Raw genomic sequence first — 19,227 nt, forward strand, 5'->3', positions numbered from 1 at the left:
AAAAAAAAAAAAAAAAAAAGTAGAGTAGGGTGTAAAAATAATCCCTATGGAGTTAGATTGAGGACTAGGGCCTGCTTTCAGAAAAATAAATGATAACATAATATAAAGAAACATAAGAGAAAGTGGGCTGGTCTTGGGGAGGTGGTGGGAGCAAGAATAAACCTGTGAGCTTTTTAATTTTAATTTTATTTTTACTTTTATTATTATTATTATTATTTTGAGACAGTCTTGCTCTGCTGCCTAGGCTGGGGTGCAGTGGCACAATCTTGGCTCGCTGCAACCTCCACGGGTTCAAGCGATTCTCCTGCCTCAGCCTCCGAAGTAGCTGGGACTACAAGCATGCACCATCACGCCCAGTTAATTTTTATATTTCAAGTAGAGATGGGGTTTCATCATGTTGGCCAGGATGTACTCGATCTCTTGACCTTGTGATCTGACCGCCTCGGCCTCCCAGAGTGCTGGGATTACAGGCATGAGTCACGGTACCCAGCTGAGCTTTTTTATTAATTAAACACCTCAAAATTTAATCAAGTTGATGAATGAATAAACTGTAGTACATCCCAACAATGCAATGTTACTCAATGATAAAAAGAAATGAGCTATCAGGCCATAACAAGACATGGAGGAAATGTAAATGCATATTAATAACAGAAAAAAACCAGTCTAAATAGCCAGTCTGTATGATTTCAACTCTATGACACTATGGGAAAGGCAAAATTAGAGAGAAAATAAAAGGTTCAGAGGTGGGTGGGAGGGCAGAGATAAATAAACAGAGTAGAAATATTTTAGGGCACTGAAACTTCTCTGAAAGATACTATAATGGTGGACACATCATTATACACCTGTCCAAACTCATAGAATATACAACAAAAAGAGAACCCTAATGTATATTATAGAGATTGGATAGTAATGAGATGTCAATGTAGTTTAACTAATTGTAACTAATGTACTACTTAGGTGGGGAATGTTGGTAGTGGCATGTGTAGTGGGTAATAACTTTATAAACAGAAGTAGAATTAATGTGAAACATAGAGAGATATTTGAAATAAGCAAGGCTTTAGTAAAGAAAATGAAGGAAAGATGTAAAGCAGTGTTCAATCTCTGTACGGTCTCAATTTTGTTGTGAGCCTCAAACTTTTTAAAAAAGAATAGTCTTTAAAAAATTAAGTCCTGTTCTACAATTTTCTTTTTATCGGGTAATAACAATAAAAGGTCTTTGACATTTTATCTTCTTCAGTTCACTCTATAAATCAATGCAAAAGAATATATTTTACCCCTCATATTTGGCTGCTATTGGACTTAAGGAAGAGTTGATTAGTTCTTCAATGTATAGATTGAATATATGCCCATATTTCTTTTACATAAACTTTAAGCTATTTAAATGTAAAACTATTACACAATTAAATATGTGATATAACTTTAATATTCAGTTAATAATATTTCATGGAAAGAAAACACATGATACAGCTTTAAACATTCAGTTATCCATATTTCATGTAATAAATACATGATACAGCTTTAAATGTTCATTTAACAATATTTCATGAAAAGAAAATGGAAAATATTACTTATTTTTTCAAACAAAAATAATTTAGTACAATAGCATATTCCTTCAAAAACGTGGTGCTAAATACGAATTATATGTGTACGTTCATAGTCAATTTATACATTACATACAGAAAAGACAAAATTATGTGATCCTTACATTCTCAATTGTTTGTGTTCAGTATGCTGAAAGCTAATAATTAAACACCATGTACCTTAGTTGTGTAAGTACAAATGATCATGCCGTGTTCTAAACAAAGTGAAGATCTATAATATATTTGACTTTCTTTCAAATAAATGTCAGAGCTTGTTCTTTTATTTCTTTTTTGTTTTGTTCTGAATTTTTCTATAAAAGAGTTAAATCAAGCTGATTAAATCATTTCAGTACCACAGGGGGAAACGTTGGAAAAGAGGATTAGCTCATCAGCAGGATGAGTAAGGTCACAGCTTATCCGACCATAATTCAAGAGCTGTGTTCTCCAAGTCTGAAAGTTATGGTCATGTCAAGGGTCAGCGCCAAATGTTTTTTATCATAAGTTGGAACTGCTTATTCCTGCAGCTGGCTGAGCTTTAGTTGACTAGTTTCAATTATTTGGGTCATTTTTTTTTTTTTTTAAAGCTCAGGATTGTCTTCAATTTTCTGCCTTCCTTGGTTCATAAATAACTATTAATTTGTATTAGATATACATTGATACTTCTATTAAGAAGAAAAGTCTATTTACAATATATGTCTCTGTTGATTACTTTATAAACAGGAGTAGAATTAATGTAAAGCATAATGCCACATTTAAAATAAGTAAGACTTCATCTAAAAAAGAAAGGGGCCAGGCATGGTGGCTCACACCTGTAATCTCAGCACTTTGGGAGGCTGAAGTGAGTAGATCACGAGGTCAGAAGTTCGAGACCAGCCTGACCAACATAGTGAAACCTCATCTCTACTAAAAATACAAAAAAAAAAAAAATTAACTGAGTATGGTGGCATGCACCGGTAATCCCAGCTACTCACGAGGCTGAGGCAGGAGAATCACTTGAACCAAGGAGGCAGAGGTTGCAGTGAGCCAAGATCGCGCCATTACACTCCAGTCCCTGGGTGACAGAGTGAGACTCTGTCTCAAACAAAGAAAAGGATGAAAGACAAAAAGCGTGTTTTTTTTTCAAACTGTGATTTTTGATCCATTGGTGGCTAGTCAGTTCAGTTTAGATGGTCTTTGAGAAAAATTTTAAGAGTAGAATAGAATAGGAGTAGGTTAATATAGAAAAGAAAATATTTGAGCAATTATGAATCCCACTAATGTGTGTGTGTGTGTGTACATGCATGTGCACTGTGTTAAGATGGAAATTATTTTTCTTACATTTTTATGATTGACCTTGAACAAAAATAGTTTGTAAGCTACCAGTGTAGAAACAAGAAGATGAACTTCTCTTGCTGGTTATGAAACTCTGGGAAATTGAAATCTGTAAGACTCTCCCTAATCTGTAAAATGGGGAAAATGCACTCTACCTCACAGGGTTCATGTAAGAATAATGTGCAATAATATGTGTTAAAGCTCCTACCATGATTTCAGTCACATATTAGGCACTCAGTAAATAGTTCCCTTTATTAGTGACAACATCACCAATGATAAAACTAACTTGGGACATTTCACAACACATTGAATTATATGCCTGGGAATCTTCAGATGTCTTGACGAGATGATGGGTATTCATGGAAAGTTACAAATTGAAAAACTAGACTAGAGCGAGAGATACGCAGTCAGGTAGATCTGTGCTAAGAACAGGGTTCTAGAACTGTATTTTGTTCCAATTATTCCTTACAGTAGCTTCTGGTTGATTAGGAATCTAGTTGTCATTCAACCCATTAGTTATTTCTCCCAAATACCTCTAAAAACGTCATATATCCCTCAAAGGATAATTGGGGTTTGTCTTCAGGCCTTGTCAGATACACACAATCTGATTTCAGTGGCTTCTGGGTAAGATAGAACTAACAAGTTATTGTGAACATATTTCAGTTAGATTATCACCAGACAGGTAATAAGCAACCTATATCCTTGTCATAGTACCGACACAGATAATAGGTTTCAGAAATAAAGTGAGAACCATTTAAAAACCAAACCGCTAATATGTTTTTACCTCTCTAATATCCATCATGTTTATCCAGAGTTTTGCTTATGTTCTCTTTATTCTTACTCATGGGCAAATCCTTTGATGGTGAAAAAGGATGTCTTCTCCATGGTACTGGCAAATATTTGAAACAAATACATGACTTTATGAATGGATGATTGCTTATTATCAACAGAGAAATTATATTGTGAAAGACTTACATTTTTTTCTTTAGTATTTTGTGAAAAGTCCATTTTAGGTATCTTCCCAACAGATTTATAGCTGTCACTACCTAAAGCAGAGAAAGGTGGGATAGGGAAGTGGGTCTTCAAGCATTCACATGTGCACCATCTCACCTGGGGTAATATTATTCTGACCCGAATACCATCCAGTGGGTGATAGAGCAGTGCCATGTCTGTGGATCCCAAAGAACTCTCCTTCATCTACAACAGTCGTAGGCTGTGTCTAGCTGCTATACTGATATTCCAGAGAATTTGGTTATTCTATGCCTTAAAAATACAATTTTCTATGTAGCCTGTGTGTTCTTTCTCTATTTTCTTAATTTGTTTTCTGTTTGAGATCACTGTAAATAATTAACAAAATATAAAGACAATTTTTTTTTTCCAGGTCTGAGAACGAATAAAGGTGCCATCACCCCTCCCCGGACTACTTCTCCTGCAAACTCAAGTTCCCCAGAAGTAATCCACCTGAAGGACATTGTCTGTTACCTGTCTCTGCTTGAAAGAGGAAGACCTGAGGATAAGCTTGAGTGTATGTGTTTCTTCATTTTGTTTACTTATCACGGTTGGGGGCAGGAGAAAGGACTGAATATTGATTTACTTAAAATTGTATTAGTACAGTTCTATACTTTTTGTGAAATAAAGTGACACTGCTTAATAGTAAAAATTTCCTCCTGCTGAGAATCAGACAATTAAAAGATATTAAGATCTATTAATTTCAGGTTCTTATTTATCAAGTTCCATTTATTACTGATTACTTCTTGATTATGTTTGTCATATGACTTTAAAAAACTGTTCCTCAGTTCTTTGGAGTTAACAAGATGTTATTAGAAAGTAGCCTTTGAGTTGTTTTCATAAAGCATTTATTTCTAGTGTGTGAAGAAACCTTCCCATTAGTGAGAAAGAAACTTACCTATAAGTATGCAACCTGCACCTTTTCCCCAGTGGAAATCTCCCTTGCAATCTTCAGCACTAACACTCTTGTTGGCAGAGACACATTATTTCTCAAATGCTAAACCTGAAAGTGTCATTTATAGTATTCGATACTGGACATTATAAATCATTAAGCAATAGCTTTGTTTCTTTTAGGATATGGTGGATAGAGAATTTCTATTCAGTTGAGGGAAAGTAAATTACTGTCTTTAATAAAATATAGTGACAGAGCTCTCTCTGGTGGCTAACTATGCTCATTGCACTATAAGAAAATATTTTTCAAGCATTTACTCTAAACCTGCTCATTTGATCATCTGTTCTATCTCTGAGGCTCTTTCTAAATATAGTCTCGTCAGCTTACTCAATAATCTGATAAATTTGATTATATAGGATATGGTAAATTTAATGAAGAATGCTTGCTACTAGAATGATAGTGAAGATAATAGATCTAAACTTTAATACTTCTAAAGCAAATATAAATAATCATGCTGTCTCAGAATGATTATTGGGAGGCATTTTTAGTTAAATTTAATAGTAACTTTTTGATAATATTTCTCCTTCCAATACAAGATTTACTGTAATGTGATTATTTAAGAGTCACACCTGCTTAGGTTATGAATAAACCATATGAATATCATTCTTTAAATATATATTTATTATTCATAAATGTTGAATATTTGCATTTCAAGATTTATTTTGTATTCCTAAGAAGTTACAGAAATCTGTCTCATTCCAAAGTAAATATTAATGTTCAGTGAATTTCTATTGAAGTGACAGCCAGAGAGAAAGTTTGCTCAGGTGTTATCGGGAGCACGTTTGGGATGATTATAAACATATAAAGACAAACATTTTTTCCACATCTGAAAATGAATAAAGGCACCATCCATCCTCCCCAAGATGGTATTTGGTCTTACAGTTTAACTATTTCTGGGTCAGCTGGATGTATATTGCTTTTAAGGTGGAATTTCTGAGAAGAATGCTTTTGAGTTTTCAGTGTGCATCCTTGAACCCACATAGATTTTGTCCACAGTTGCAGATAGAATGTTAACTCACCGCACTTTTCAAAAAGACATGATGAATCTCGTCCAACTGACCTGCCATTTACTTTTCTTTAGTGTTCTCAACCCCCTTCTCTCTGTTTTTTTCTTTGAGTTTCCCAGCTTTTTTTCAAGCTTACACTAGATGCATTACATTTTCCTTTTTTAAAAACCATTTCTTCAGACCGTTCTTATAGTCAGTGTTGCTGTGGCCCAGAATTATCATTATCATTTTCACCAAACTCTTCAAAATACATGATGCTGTAGGTCTGTTTTCTCATATCCTCTAATTTGGTGATTCTTACCACGGCTATACATCAGAATCATCCGAAGTTTGGTTTTCTTTTTCTTTTTTAATGCCAATGCCTGGCCCTTTCCTATGTCAATTAAGTAACAATCCATCTTCCTCATCCACTTTCTTAACAATTTACCATATATTTTTACTCTTCTAAATTGCATACGTAAAAATTACTAACATGTATTCTTTTACAGTTACAGATTTTTCAAAACGAATTCTCAGTAAGACTCCAAACATTTGTATTGATGGTTAGTTTAATACATACTTACTCCAAAAGGGTTATAACTTTTTAAGTACAGTATAGACCAAAAGAATGAAAATGAGAAAAAGCAATTATAATTAACACAGAAACACACGTGAACAAGCACCTAAAATTAACTTTTGCAGGTCAGTGTTGAATTGGATCTTATTTCCAGGTAGCTAAGCAGAAAGAAATACACACACGTAGATTTAGGTTAGAGGTTCTCAAACTTTATCACACATCAGAATCACCTGCAGGACTGGTATATCTGATTCAGCTGACCTGGGGTGGGATCTGAAAATGTGCATTTCTAAAAGTTTCCAGGTGATGCTGATGCTAATGTTCCAGGGACCACATTTTGAGAAGCACTGGCTTATGCAATTCCTTCTGTCCAGTGAAAACACACATACACAAAGAATTCACCTGAAATAACAGTTGTTTTTCTTGGAGTTGATGAATAGTGACAGTATTTGTTAGGTACTTTTACCTGGGTTATTAGATAAAAGAATTACATGGTTGTCAATGTTTATATAAGTAGTACTTTGTTTCCCCAAATAATATTTTAAAAATCTATTCAGTGCCTCCCACCCCTTTCCATTGCCTGTCTTTTCTGCCAGGCATTTACAAAATGTTTATTATAAAGCTTATTCCATTAAAAAAATAGCAAACAAAAGTTCCCAAATGTTTTACTGATTACAGGAAGTCCTCACTTAACATCCTCAATAGGCTTTTGGAAGCTGTGACTTGAAGTGGAAACATGTATATAACAAAACCTTTTTTTTTGCTCATCAATGTGATAACAAAATGTCATGGAAGGAAAGGATGTTATTGGAGAACCCTCTGTACATTGTTTTGCTTGAAGTCACAGTTTCCCAGTATCTAGCAATCATATTGAGTACTTACCATGTAAGTCATGTCTTCATTTCCTTTATGCAATCCTAATTCTCTCTGAGGACCTTCCCCGTCCCAAGGCTCTATCAGGTAGAAGGTGTTTGTTACCCTTGGATGTGTGCTTTTGCATGCATGCATACATGCATGTATGCCTGTGTGTGTTGGGGTTGTAGGGAATTCCATTTTTATCTGCCCTTATTGGTACCAAGTACCAACCTCCCCTGTGAATGAACAAGGACGTGGTCTCAGGGCTGATTTGCCCTTCTAACTTCAAGTGCTCCTTCATACTTTATGGAGAGACATCAACCCCTCTTTTACCCTCAAATCCTGTGGCTTTGCCTCCATTTTATTTCAGCCCTTCACTTCTATTACAATACTCCAAGCCTTGTAACTGCCGAGAACTGCTATTATTCTAAAACTAAACTGTCAATTTTACTTTGATCCCGGCCTGAGTTCACTTAGCTTCTCACTCTTCTACTTTTAATTTAATTATTGCATAGTACAGTAATTAAGAACCTTGACTCTTCATTTATAATGATTGAATGCAAACCCTAGGTTGAGAATTAACTGTCTCAGTGATCTGAGTACATTTTTAAAACTTCCTCAGGATTCAATTTTCTCGACTGTAAAATTGGGATGATTAAATAGTCTCTATCCCACAGGATAACTATGAGTATTAGATAAACATATTTTTTCACATATGTCCCTTCACATTTATTACTTCACATAAATGCATGTTAGGTGAAATAAAAGTAAATTAAAACTGTTTTACCCTTGCCCACTTTACTCTCTCTTGAATTTGCCTGCTGACTTTTGGTTGTCCATCCTTTCAAATTTGAACTGATCTCATAATCCTTGATGTCAATTAGTTTTTCACACTTAATTTCAGATATTCAACTTATTTGCTCCTATACTATACTGAGTGGCAGAGACTTGGTGAAATAAAAATATAATTCTTTGGGTTGTAGCTCTACTCAAAACCTCAGCTGGCCTTCAGTGCTCGGTCCAGTGCTTGGTGTTTCTCTCGTCTAGTTTTCTAGTTAAAAGTTAATCCAGATAATGTTTTCTTTTTCCAAACAGCTACCTATTTAATCATCATCTTGCTCATTAAGTGTATGTTCTTGCAACTTCCTCTTATGTTACTTAAAACCTTATCAACTAATATACTTTTTTTTCTGTTTCTCTTCTGATTCAGACTGAAAAGGTCCCTTTGACAGTTCCTGATTTCATAATGCATAAAATTGAAACCCTTAACTGGGCATGCATGCACTGATCTGACTCCACACTCTGCCAGGCTTGCTTTGACTGTGACCTGCACACATATGTACAAACCATGTCCTAGTCACATGGGTCAATTTTTCTATCATCAGACAAACCCTGAACTTTTCCACTTTCATCCCTTTGATTACAATGTGCAATTGCTTGGTTTCACCCCTCTGCCTCCCCACAGTGTATATTTGATAGAGTCTAGTCCACATTTGAGGCTTACCCTGCATCATGAATCTCTTGCCATCTCCTAATTGGATTTATTTTGCTCTCTTTTGTACCCTTGCACCTACATCTGTGTGTGTGTGTGTGTGTGTTTCAACAGGTAGATGCTCAATAAATGATAGTTAAATGGAAGTGTATTAAAGTCAATGGGTAAAAATAAAGTCAATGAGTGCCTGAAAATATAAAAATAACATCAACTATTTAAGATATTGAATAATACTAACTTTATATTTTTGACTTTAAAATACATGATATTCACATTTGAATTTGTGCTTATCAAGTTATTAATGATTCAACAAGAATTTTAAATATCATCTTACATTTCCTTAAAATGTATCACTAAAGAGAAAATCAATAGGGAAATATTCAGAAAGTAGATAACTGACATACAGAGACTGAACAGTCACCTACATGTTAAAAGTTACTTCCTCGTGCAGTATTAACCTTAGAAACAATGAAATTTAATAGTGAAGAGAGCTTAAAGATCACCTAGTCAACTTTCCTATAGTTTGTCAATGAAAAAAAAAAAACAAAAACAATAGAGGGTGATTATTAATTACACTACCAGCTTATCTAGTTATTACTAAAACCCATAATTTCTGAGCTAGTTTATAGGGCTCTTTTTATTTTGAAAAGCTGTCTTTTGTTGTTTTTATTGTTGTTTCTCTTGTGAATAAAAGGAGAAACTATCTCTCCATTATACTGGATGTGAAACACACCTAAGCAGCTGGTAGTTTTCACCTCTGCTTTTAAAGTTTATTAAATCAGTATTGAAATACACAAGAGTGGAAAAAAGTGAATTAAAGAAATTCCAGCTTAAATGCCTTTTATAAATATATTTTACATTTTATATTAATAACATATATCATATCATATAATGATCATATCAACAACATATAATGGCAAGTGCAAAACACCGGAGTATGTATAGTAGGATATATTCATTATGAAAACAGATAGAAACTTGCAAATCTTTTGGAAGAGAAAAAAATTGGGATATAAAAATTTATCTTGCATAATATGCCTTTGCTCTGATCTTTTAACTAAATACATGTGTGGGCATATAATTGTTTCTATATAAAGTGAAATTACATGAGCATAAAAATAGGAAAAATGTGGGTTAAACTAGTTTAAAACATTGAAGCAGGTACCCATATTTGGAAGCTGTCATGTTGTCAGAATAATTTTAACATTGGGCTTTTTAAGTTTTTGCAGCCAAATATCTGTATATTTATTTTGTTTTTAAAAATAAGATCCTTTTGTTCAGTGATTCCCATGACCTTCGGGCCTGACTTTATTTTTAAATACTAAGAAATGGTCTTACTATATAATTTGAAAATTCAGTATTAATAATGTCAATATTATTTTTAAATATAGGTTTAAAAGGGAAAGGTTTTATAAGCTCACCAGGCCAAATTTTATTTTCCATGGAGTTAATAATTACCTTTTTTCTAACTTAATTAATTATTTTTCTTATTTATTTATTTATTTATTTATTTAGAGACATAGTCTCACTCTGTTTCCCAGGCTAGAGTGCAGTGACACAATCTTGGTTCACTGCAACCTCCGCCTCCTGGGTTCCAGTGATTCTCCTGCCTCAGCCTCCCTAGTAGATGAGATTACAGTCACATGGCACCATGCCTGGCTAATTTTTGTATTTTAGTAGAGATGGGGTTTCACCATGTTGGTCAGGCTGATCTTGAACTCCTGACCTCAAATGATCCACCCATCTCATTTTCTCTATTTCTATAACTAGTCAATTCCCAAATTCTCCACCATAAATTTATGTTCATAAACTTGCACTCTTCATTTGCTCTTGAATATTTTAATTGATAATCACTTTCACCCTTTATTTTAGTTGTTCTCTTTCTTGAACCAATATTATTTGGATGCTGAACATCCAAGACAGAACTCTGAATTATTATTGTTTTTTTTTTTTTTTTCTATTTTCCACCTTCTTTTCTTTCTTCTTATGTTTTTCACTCCATATCTGGGACATCTTTTTTTCCTGGTGATGAGATTTTTCCCAATTTTTCTTACATTTAACTTCACAGAGAATCCATTTTATTCTCAGCTTGATCCTTATATGTTCCTATTTGTATTTCATGGATTGAAACTTTCCTTTTAGTTATAAGGTTTCCCCTCCTCCCTGCTTTGTTGGTTTCTTCCAAACTACTTGTGTTGAAAGAACTTTTCTGATGGTAGTACTTGTATAGATGAGTACCCATACCGACGGTACTGATTTACTGGGGATAAGGAAAGGGACTTATTCTCTCAATATTCGGTATATTCGCTTTCACGTAATTACCTTGTTTTGGTATTGTGTCCTTACACTCAGAATTCCTGAGTACCTTTAGCCCAGAATTCCTTTCATTTTCACTTTTGCAGAACTCAAAGATCTAGTCTTCTGTTGGGGGAGAGAGCTTACATACACCCCAGATAATCCTGTGAAGATTATCTGTTAATTTTCCAACTCACCACCTTTCTAAGCAAATCTATGCTTCTTTACCTCTACCAGCTTAATTTATATTTCTAAGATGTCTAAGTCAACATATATGTGTACATATTTTCTCCAGCTCCTGAAAATTGTGTTAGTGTTTTCTGCTCTCATATTTTCTTTCTGCTTATAGATTTATTCCTATTTTATCTCTTGCTGTCACTATAGTGGTAATTCAATAGAAAACCAAGGTAAATATGTGTGTTCAATACTTCGTGTTTTGCATTACCTAGCTATAATTTTAAATTAGAAAAGTAGACTTATCACTGAAAATTAAAGTCTTAGAATTTCTCTTTCTTCTCCTGGATGAAAGAAAAGTTTTTTTTTTTTTTTTTTTTTTTTTTGGAGACAGAGTCATCGCTCTGTCGCCCAGGCTGGAGTGCTGTGGCCGGATCTCAGCTCACTGCAAGCTCCGCCTCCCGGGTTTACGACATTCTCCTGCCTCAGCCACCCGAGTAGCTGGGACTACAGGCGCCCGCCACCTCGCCCGGCTAGTTTTTTTTTTTTTTTGTATTTTTTAGTAGAGACGGGGTTTCACCGTGTTAGCCAGGATGGTCTCGATCTCCTGTCCTCGTTATCCGCCCGTCTCAGCCTCCCAAAGTGCTGGGATTACAGGCTTGAGCCACCGCGCCCGGCGAAAGAAAAGTTTTATCCTTGACCTTGACTTGGTAATATTTAGAGTACACAGTACTTGGTACTCAATATATGTATGATATTTTTATTATTGTTATTATATTAACTAGAGCTTAAAACTCTTCAAACTTTCCTCCTTGATGAATTGGACAGAATTTATAAAGAACATTAACTCTTGTTAATGTGTTTAGGAATAAATGATTTAAAATATTAGATTCTTCAGGCACTAATGAAGTAGAAATTTTTGGACCAACTCTCCTACTGGAATCAACTGGAAAACTGGAACAAATGTATAGTTTTAAAACCTGTTTAAAACTTTCAGGGAAGTATCAAGGCAACTTGGATTTTTAGGGCAAATTTTCAGGAGAAAGAAGCATGGCTTTTTCCATTGAATTTAAGAAATTAAAGTACAAGTCACTCATATATTTTTCCAGATAATGAGCAGAATGGAAGCCAGATATTAGCAATCAAGTACAGTTAAATACGTAAAGTGGCTAGAATAACATGTCCAGGTTCAAGTTGGGATTATTACAGGCATTTAAATTTGGCCTAACATTAGGAAGTGAAACAATGTATTTTGCCACATTAAGAGAATAAAGAAGAAAATCATAAAAGTATTTTATCACATTCCATATGTATTCTATTCATGGTTGAAAGCAAAACAACTGTAAAAGCAAAAATTCTTAAGTAACAGAAAGTAAAGAATTCCGTTAATCTAAAAATGTGTATACGTAGGAAACTCCCATCAGACTTTAAAAGTAAAATATTGAAGTTTCTCTCATTGATATTGGGAACAAGACAAGAATGGCCACTACTCTAAGTATAATTCAACTTTGTGTCGGAGATCATTGCCCATGGCAATAAGGCAAGAAAAATACATGGAGTTTAAGAGGATGGGAAAGAAGAAATTGAAATTCATTGTTTGTTATAGACTACCCAGTAATCTACAGATAGATCAAATACTTGAATTAATAAGTGTGTTTAGCAAGATCTGTGCCTACAAAGTAGAAATAAAAATCACTTGTATTTCTGTATGATACCAACTAATAATAAGTAAATAAAATTTAAGAAATTTTACCATTTATCAAATCAAAATTAGTAAATACCTGGGAATAAATCTTTAAAAACTATTTGAAAGGTATCTATACAGAACAGTATGAAATATTATTGAGAGAAATTAAAGCTCTAATTAAAGAGGACTATAACATGGTTGCAGATTTCAAGACTCAGCATTTTAAAGATTCTCCCCCAAATAGATCGATAGATTCAGTACAATCACATTAGAAATCCAGCAGTGTTATTTTGGTTAGTTTTTTGTTTTGTTTTGTAATAGGTGAAAGAAAAGATTGGCAAATGTTTTCTAAATGTTATATTCAATTCAAAAGAAGGGATGTAGAAGTCAAGATAATGGGTGTCTTTGGGAGAGAAGGAGAAATAATGATGGAGGAGGATGAAAGGAGCTCTGATTTGTTAGTAAGAATTTGATTTCTTAATTTAGAGGTAATAGTTACATTGGTGTGTACACTTTAATAAGGTATTAAATAATACATTTATCTGTAAGTGTAATATTTCAATAGTAAGTTCCTTTTTAAAACCAATGTTAAGTACACACTACCCTTGGGAAAGACATAGAATCAGGTTTGTTTTGACTGGTTGTTTTTAATAAAGCATGTTATTATTTTTAAGCAATATTTAGGAGCACACAGAATCATTGGGAGAGGTACAGAACAAATTCTAGAGGCTGCCTCTTCAGGAACGATGACCCAATGAAGTATAAAATTGGGCTGGGATGGTTTCTTCCAAACACCCTACTCATCCAGAACCCTGGATGTTCTCTCTGAAACCACTGCCACCTCCCATCACCAGAATGGATTCTGTGCAGGCTTCTTTTGCTTAGGTCACTAGCATCTGATTGATAACCTAGGACTGTGCTTCTGTGTGGTGGAGCCTGGGTCATGTGCACAGTCTAGCTTCAAGTCAGGCTAGTAAAGGAAAGGTATCCAGAGTTTTCATTTTCTAATGGTATTCATAAAGTGTGATTTCCAGAAAATAGGAAGAAGTTTCAAACACTGTCAATAATGAATGCCCAATATCTATACATTGTTCCCATGTGTGTTTCTTTGAGTTCATGTTCCCAGTAAGGTCAACAAATAGGAGCAGCGTTTCCACAAATTTGAGCAATGTGAAATGGTCATTTTGCAGTCATTTACTACAGTAAGGGTTAACAGAGTCATAAATGTCCCTCAATCTAAAATATATTTAGGCTTTTCTAGGTATTTGCTTATTCCTGTTAGTTAATCCTTTCTCTGAGTAGTCGGTCAATTCTTACCACTTACAAAGATATTTTTTACTATTTGCTGCTGCACTACAATCTCTTGAAATGCTCGGTATGCATAATGTTGTATGTTGCTGTTTCCTTCTGCATTTTATTTATTTATGTATTTATTTATTTATTTTATTTTATTTTTTGAGACAGAGTCTCGCTCTGTCGCCCAGGCTGGAGTGCAGTGGTGCGATGTCGGCTCACTGCAAGCTCCGTCTCCCGGGTTCACGCCATTCTCCTGCCTCAGCCTCCCGAACCGCTGGAACTGCAGGCGCCCACCACCACGCCCGGCTAATTTTTTGTATTTTTAGTAGAGACAGGGTTTCACCATGTTAGCTAGGATGGTCTCGATCTCCTGACCTTGTGATCCACCACCTCGGCCTCCCAAAGTGCTGAGATTACAGGAGTGATGCATTTCATTTTATTTATTGACTATATGAGAGGGAATCATTACCATGATTTATAAATACAGATATATATGTCTTTTAGCTGACTTAGTATTATCACCCTTAAGTCAATAGACAGACATTTGTTTTCTTACACTTTAACATCTTTAACATTTGTTTGCATCTTACAATAAATAGAATATTATAGTTACATGGCTAACTTTTTTTCTTTTTAGCAATATATAGACCAATTATGCATCTTATTAATAATCATATGTTAGAACTGGTGAAATGCAGTAACCATTAAATACAAAAATAATCACCTACAGATAGACTATCAAGGTCATTATATAATTATGCCTCTTAGTTATCAATGTCTTTATTAATATTATAGACCTCAGAATCAAGATCATTCAGGAAATTATACAAACCCAAGACAAACCCTTACTTCCATTCTTCTGTTTTTACAGCTGTGTCTTTCTTCTCTGTTTATCTCAAAATGGCAGCTGTGGCCTCTTCCACAGCCTCCTGGGGATGTGTGAATTATACAAGGGCATCCTCAGGCCCATCAGGGACCTCTGTCATCTGCTTTCCTGAATCCCCTAACAGAGAGCCAATGTTCTCCTTTTCCTTACTTGATTAGTTCAAAGATCAGTTACCCTCTGAAGCTCCACCTCAGATTTAAACAAATAAACCATGAAAGCCATGATCATAATGCAATTTTTCTGTGCTGGCTTCCTCCATCAGAAAGAATCCGTTATTTTGCACTCCTCCTTCCTCGCCCATACTGCTTGGGGATCAATCCTAACAATGGCATCTATTTGTATCATGATCTATGGCCTTCGGTTCACTTTTATATCTATAGCCTCCCTTAACTTTCACGGTAAATGTGTGTTATGGTAGAATGATTATTCTCATTTCACAGATAAAGAAAACAGTTTTTGACCAAGCTCTTGTAATACTGAATGATTGATTTCAAATTATACTTGATTTCGAAAATTTCACATTAGTTGTTTTTCCTTATGCACTCTGCTCTTTAATACCCAGGCTTTGAATATTTCAACTTCTTCCCTTTTATTTTTGAGTTGACATTTAATGATCTTGTAATGAAGAGTTTAAACAAATAATAGTACTTTTTAGTGTCTTCTAGAAACAAACAAAATTTAATAGACTTTATATGTGCTATACAGCATTTCTATTAATGAATTAATTCAATTAATTTCTATTAATTAATTAATTCAATTAAGTTTGAGAAATAATCCCACAAATTAATTGTTTGGAGCAGGGTAGAAATTTAGTATTTGTTTTCAACACAAACTAAATGTTAATGAATATACTTTAAACTAACATTGATCTTATTTGCCTATAATCTTGTTTTCAACACCTCTTTTATTCTAGTTATGTTTCGCCTTTATGACACGGATGGGAATGGCTTCCTGGACAGCTCGGTAATTTTTTGCTTCAAATTTTCTGTGAAAACTTCAAAGAGTTTCTTCTGAAAAATGCAATGAATAAATGTATAGTTATTACCACAGAAGTCACACTTAATGTAATTTACATCCACACATATGGCATTTTTATCTTTTGACGTTTTGAAAGAGAGTGATCTGAGGAAACTGCTGGGATTACAGTTGTTCTACTGAATAGTTTTGCTACCACTACACGACTTTTTAAGTTTTTTTTCCTGCACTGAAGTTAGGTAAAAAAAGAGAGGCCCCAGCCTTGTCTGAATAAAACATAAGATTAAGTTGAAACCATTGATCTAGAATGAAGGAGAAACTATTCATAACATTTGGCATTAAGGAAACTTGAGACTATAAGTAGAATTTTAAGGATTTGTAAAGTCAATTTAATTATCTCATTATTTTCCCAGTTTTACATGGTATCTTTAGTCCTATATGCTGCTGAAATAGACAAATATATTTACAGATTGCTTTCACAAACTTTGCTTTTTAAATATCTCATCCAATTTAATATTCAATTTACATTCTTACAGTCATAAAAAATAAGAAAATACCATCTTTACATGCTTAACTGAAAGGAAAAATTAAACGTTTATTTGTAATATATGGAAATCATTCCTAGCTTTCAGAGAAATAGCAAGTAGTTTTTCGTCCTAGTGCACAGATCAGTACCATGCATGAAAGTCCATCTCAGGTTCTGTCCAATAATCTACCTTATGTTTGGTAACATATTTTGCATATTATATTATTTCTTGTTCTATCAAGGAAATATAAGAATATTAATAGAATAAGTGTCATATTATGGAAATTTTGAAGTGCACCATTTTTAATATATTTAATATTAGTATAAAACAAATGTTTTGATATATTTAATAATGACTGAAATAGACATGATCTCTGAAAATGAGTGAGGTTTTCTCATCATCTGATAGACCACCCTATGGCAGCTAAAATATACTTTTAAAAGCAAAGCAATGGGTTGGAAGCCTATTTACGTAACTTTGAGTAGGATAATGGTAATATTAGCTTCTCCAGAGAGAGATTAAAATATATAACTCCTACTCTAAGAAATGACCATCACTCTGAATTGATGCTGTTACTGTGGTATTTATTATGTTTAAGTCTCAGTAATTTTTCAAATACTGGCAGGGCATGGTGGCTCATGCCTGTAATCCCAGCATTTTGGGATGCCAAGGCGGGTGGATCACCTGAGGTCAGGAGTTTGAGACCAGCCTGGCCAACATGGTGAAACCCCATCTCTACTAAAAATCCAACAATTGGCCAGGCATGGTAGTGGACACCTGTAATCCCAGCTACTCGGGAGGCTGAGGCAGGAGAATCACTTGAACCTGGGAGGCGGAGGTTGCAGTGAGCCGAGATCGTGCCATTGCACTCCAGCCTAGTCAAGACAGCAAGAGTTCATCTCAAAACAAACAAAAAAAAATTGTTTTTTTCAGATGCTATTATTTTTTAGTGCCTAGTGGTCTTCAGTTTCCCAGTAGAAATACCAAGCTACATAATAAATTTGCTCTTTTTATGGTGCCATTTCATGACTAGAACTTTTAATTTCTTTTAGATACTTTAATATGTTATTATAACACTTGTGATTACACTAATGGAAATTATATTTTAATGGAGAGTTGTTTTATTTAATGTTTCTTTTTAAATTAAATTAAAATGATGATTCTTTACTAGGCTTCAGCCACGGGTTGGCAGTTGATTTGAAAATTCAGTCAAATAGTCCTTTTTTTTTTTTTTTTTGGTCTCTGGCCATTTTTTGTTAGTATATACAGCAGATTACTAGCAATATTTAGAACTATAGTCCCAATATTAAACAATGAGTTGAAGATAAATTGGAGATAAATATATTTAGTTTTGGTTAAACAAGTCTCTACTTTTTGTAATTAAAGGTCTGGATTTCATTTCTAGGGTTTTCTTCACAATACCTACTGCTCCAATATTTTTCCTTCACTGTCAGGTTTAAATTGTACCTTCTGACATCATGTGTCTTGATAACGTTAAAGTGTGGCAGTTTACCTACTGGGGGCAAAACAGAAAGAAAATGATAATTTGAAAATTGTCACTATTTCTAATAATAATAGTTAAGATTTGTGATCATTTGCAATATGCAAATAACAAAATAAATGCATTTTGTATAATAACATGTTTAATATTTGCAGCAATACTATGAAGGAGGTAAAGTTAGAGTAACTATTTTGCCAATGAGAAACCTGAGTCTTAGGTGGGCTGGCATACCTAATATCACATGCCTACATAACAGTCCACAAAAAATAGTTTCTGTTCTTAAAAGATATCCAGAAACTTTAACACTTCCAAACCATTAATGCATATGTAAGCAAAGATGGAGTAGGTGAGAGATTAGTCAACACTTTTAACCTATAATTCAAAGGGATTTATGTTTTAAAATTTGTTAATCTGTAATAAATACATTTATATTTGTATTAGTTCTGGGGCAGCCTGTCTTAAGTAACATATTCATAATTCTATTTTTTTTCTGGAGAGAGGGAATACAGCTTTCATTAGTTCCTCAGAGGGAACCACAGCTCCCCAACAGAGAATCTGTCTTATCGTATTTCTTCTCTATTCCATGAACATCGACTACATATATTAGATTAGAGATTTGAGTAGAATAATCTTTCACTAGGCTGTACTTTCAAGCTTCATTCTTTTATACTTCTTACATTTTAAATCATACACCACTTTTCAAATTATGTCATGTTTTCACGTAGAATTACAAGCATTTCACAAAGCCATGTTTCATCTTTTCTGTAGATAGACAAAAATTAAAACATTCGATAAATAGGCAGGAAAATGTTTTAATTAATTTAGCCAGGTCATATGTATTTGCAATTTGAAGAACTTGCAATTCTTCAAAGAGTTGATAATTGAGCAGAATAATATGGAAATTTAAACTAAAATTTCATCCTCTCACAAAGTAAATGCTACATATACTTGTCCTGCAAACCTTGACCCCGAACACTCTTCTATCAAAAGCAAATTATTCGATACATGACTAGAATAGTCAATATACATTCTCAGTGTATCAAGATAAAAATAGACTTCTCACTTGTCCTCATATGATTTTTCCACCCTTTCACATCTGTTTTCAAGCCAAAGGTTCAGGGAATT

At 34.0% G+C, this 19,227-nt stretch overlaps 1 protein-coding gene across 10 annotated transcripts in view; it reads left to right on the plus strand.

The window, feature by feature from the left end:
- Positions 1 to 19,227, plus strand: part of DGKB (diacylglycerol kinase beta) — an 833,256-nt gene that overhangs the window by 272,568 nt on the left and 541,461 nt on the right. For all 10 annotated transcript variants that reach the window (XM_073009083.1, XM_073009084.1, XM_007981994.3 and 7 more), the window contains 2 exons: positions 4,273 to 4,416; positions 16,013 to 16,062. In XM_073009083.1, coding sequence (XP_072865184.1) covers positions 4,273 to 4,416; positions 16,013 to 16,062 — 194 coding nt within the window. The remainder of the gene's footprint in view (positions 1 to 4,272; positions 4,417 to 16,012; positions 16,063 to 19,227) is intronic.

This window comes from Chlorocebus sabaeus, chromosome 21, assembly GCF_047675955.1.
Source record: "Chlorocebus sabaeus isolate Y175 chromosome 21, mChlSab1.0.hap1, whole genome shotgun sequence".
Taxonomy (NCBI): Eukaryota; Metazoa; Chordata; class Mammalia; order Primates; family Cercopithecidae; genus Chlorocebus; species Chlorocebus sabaeus.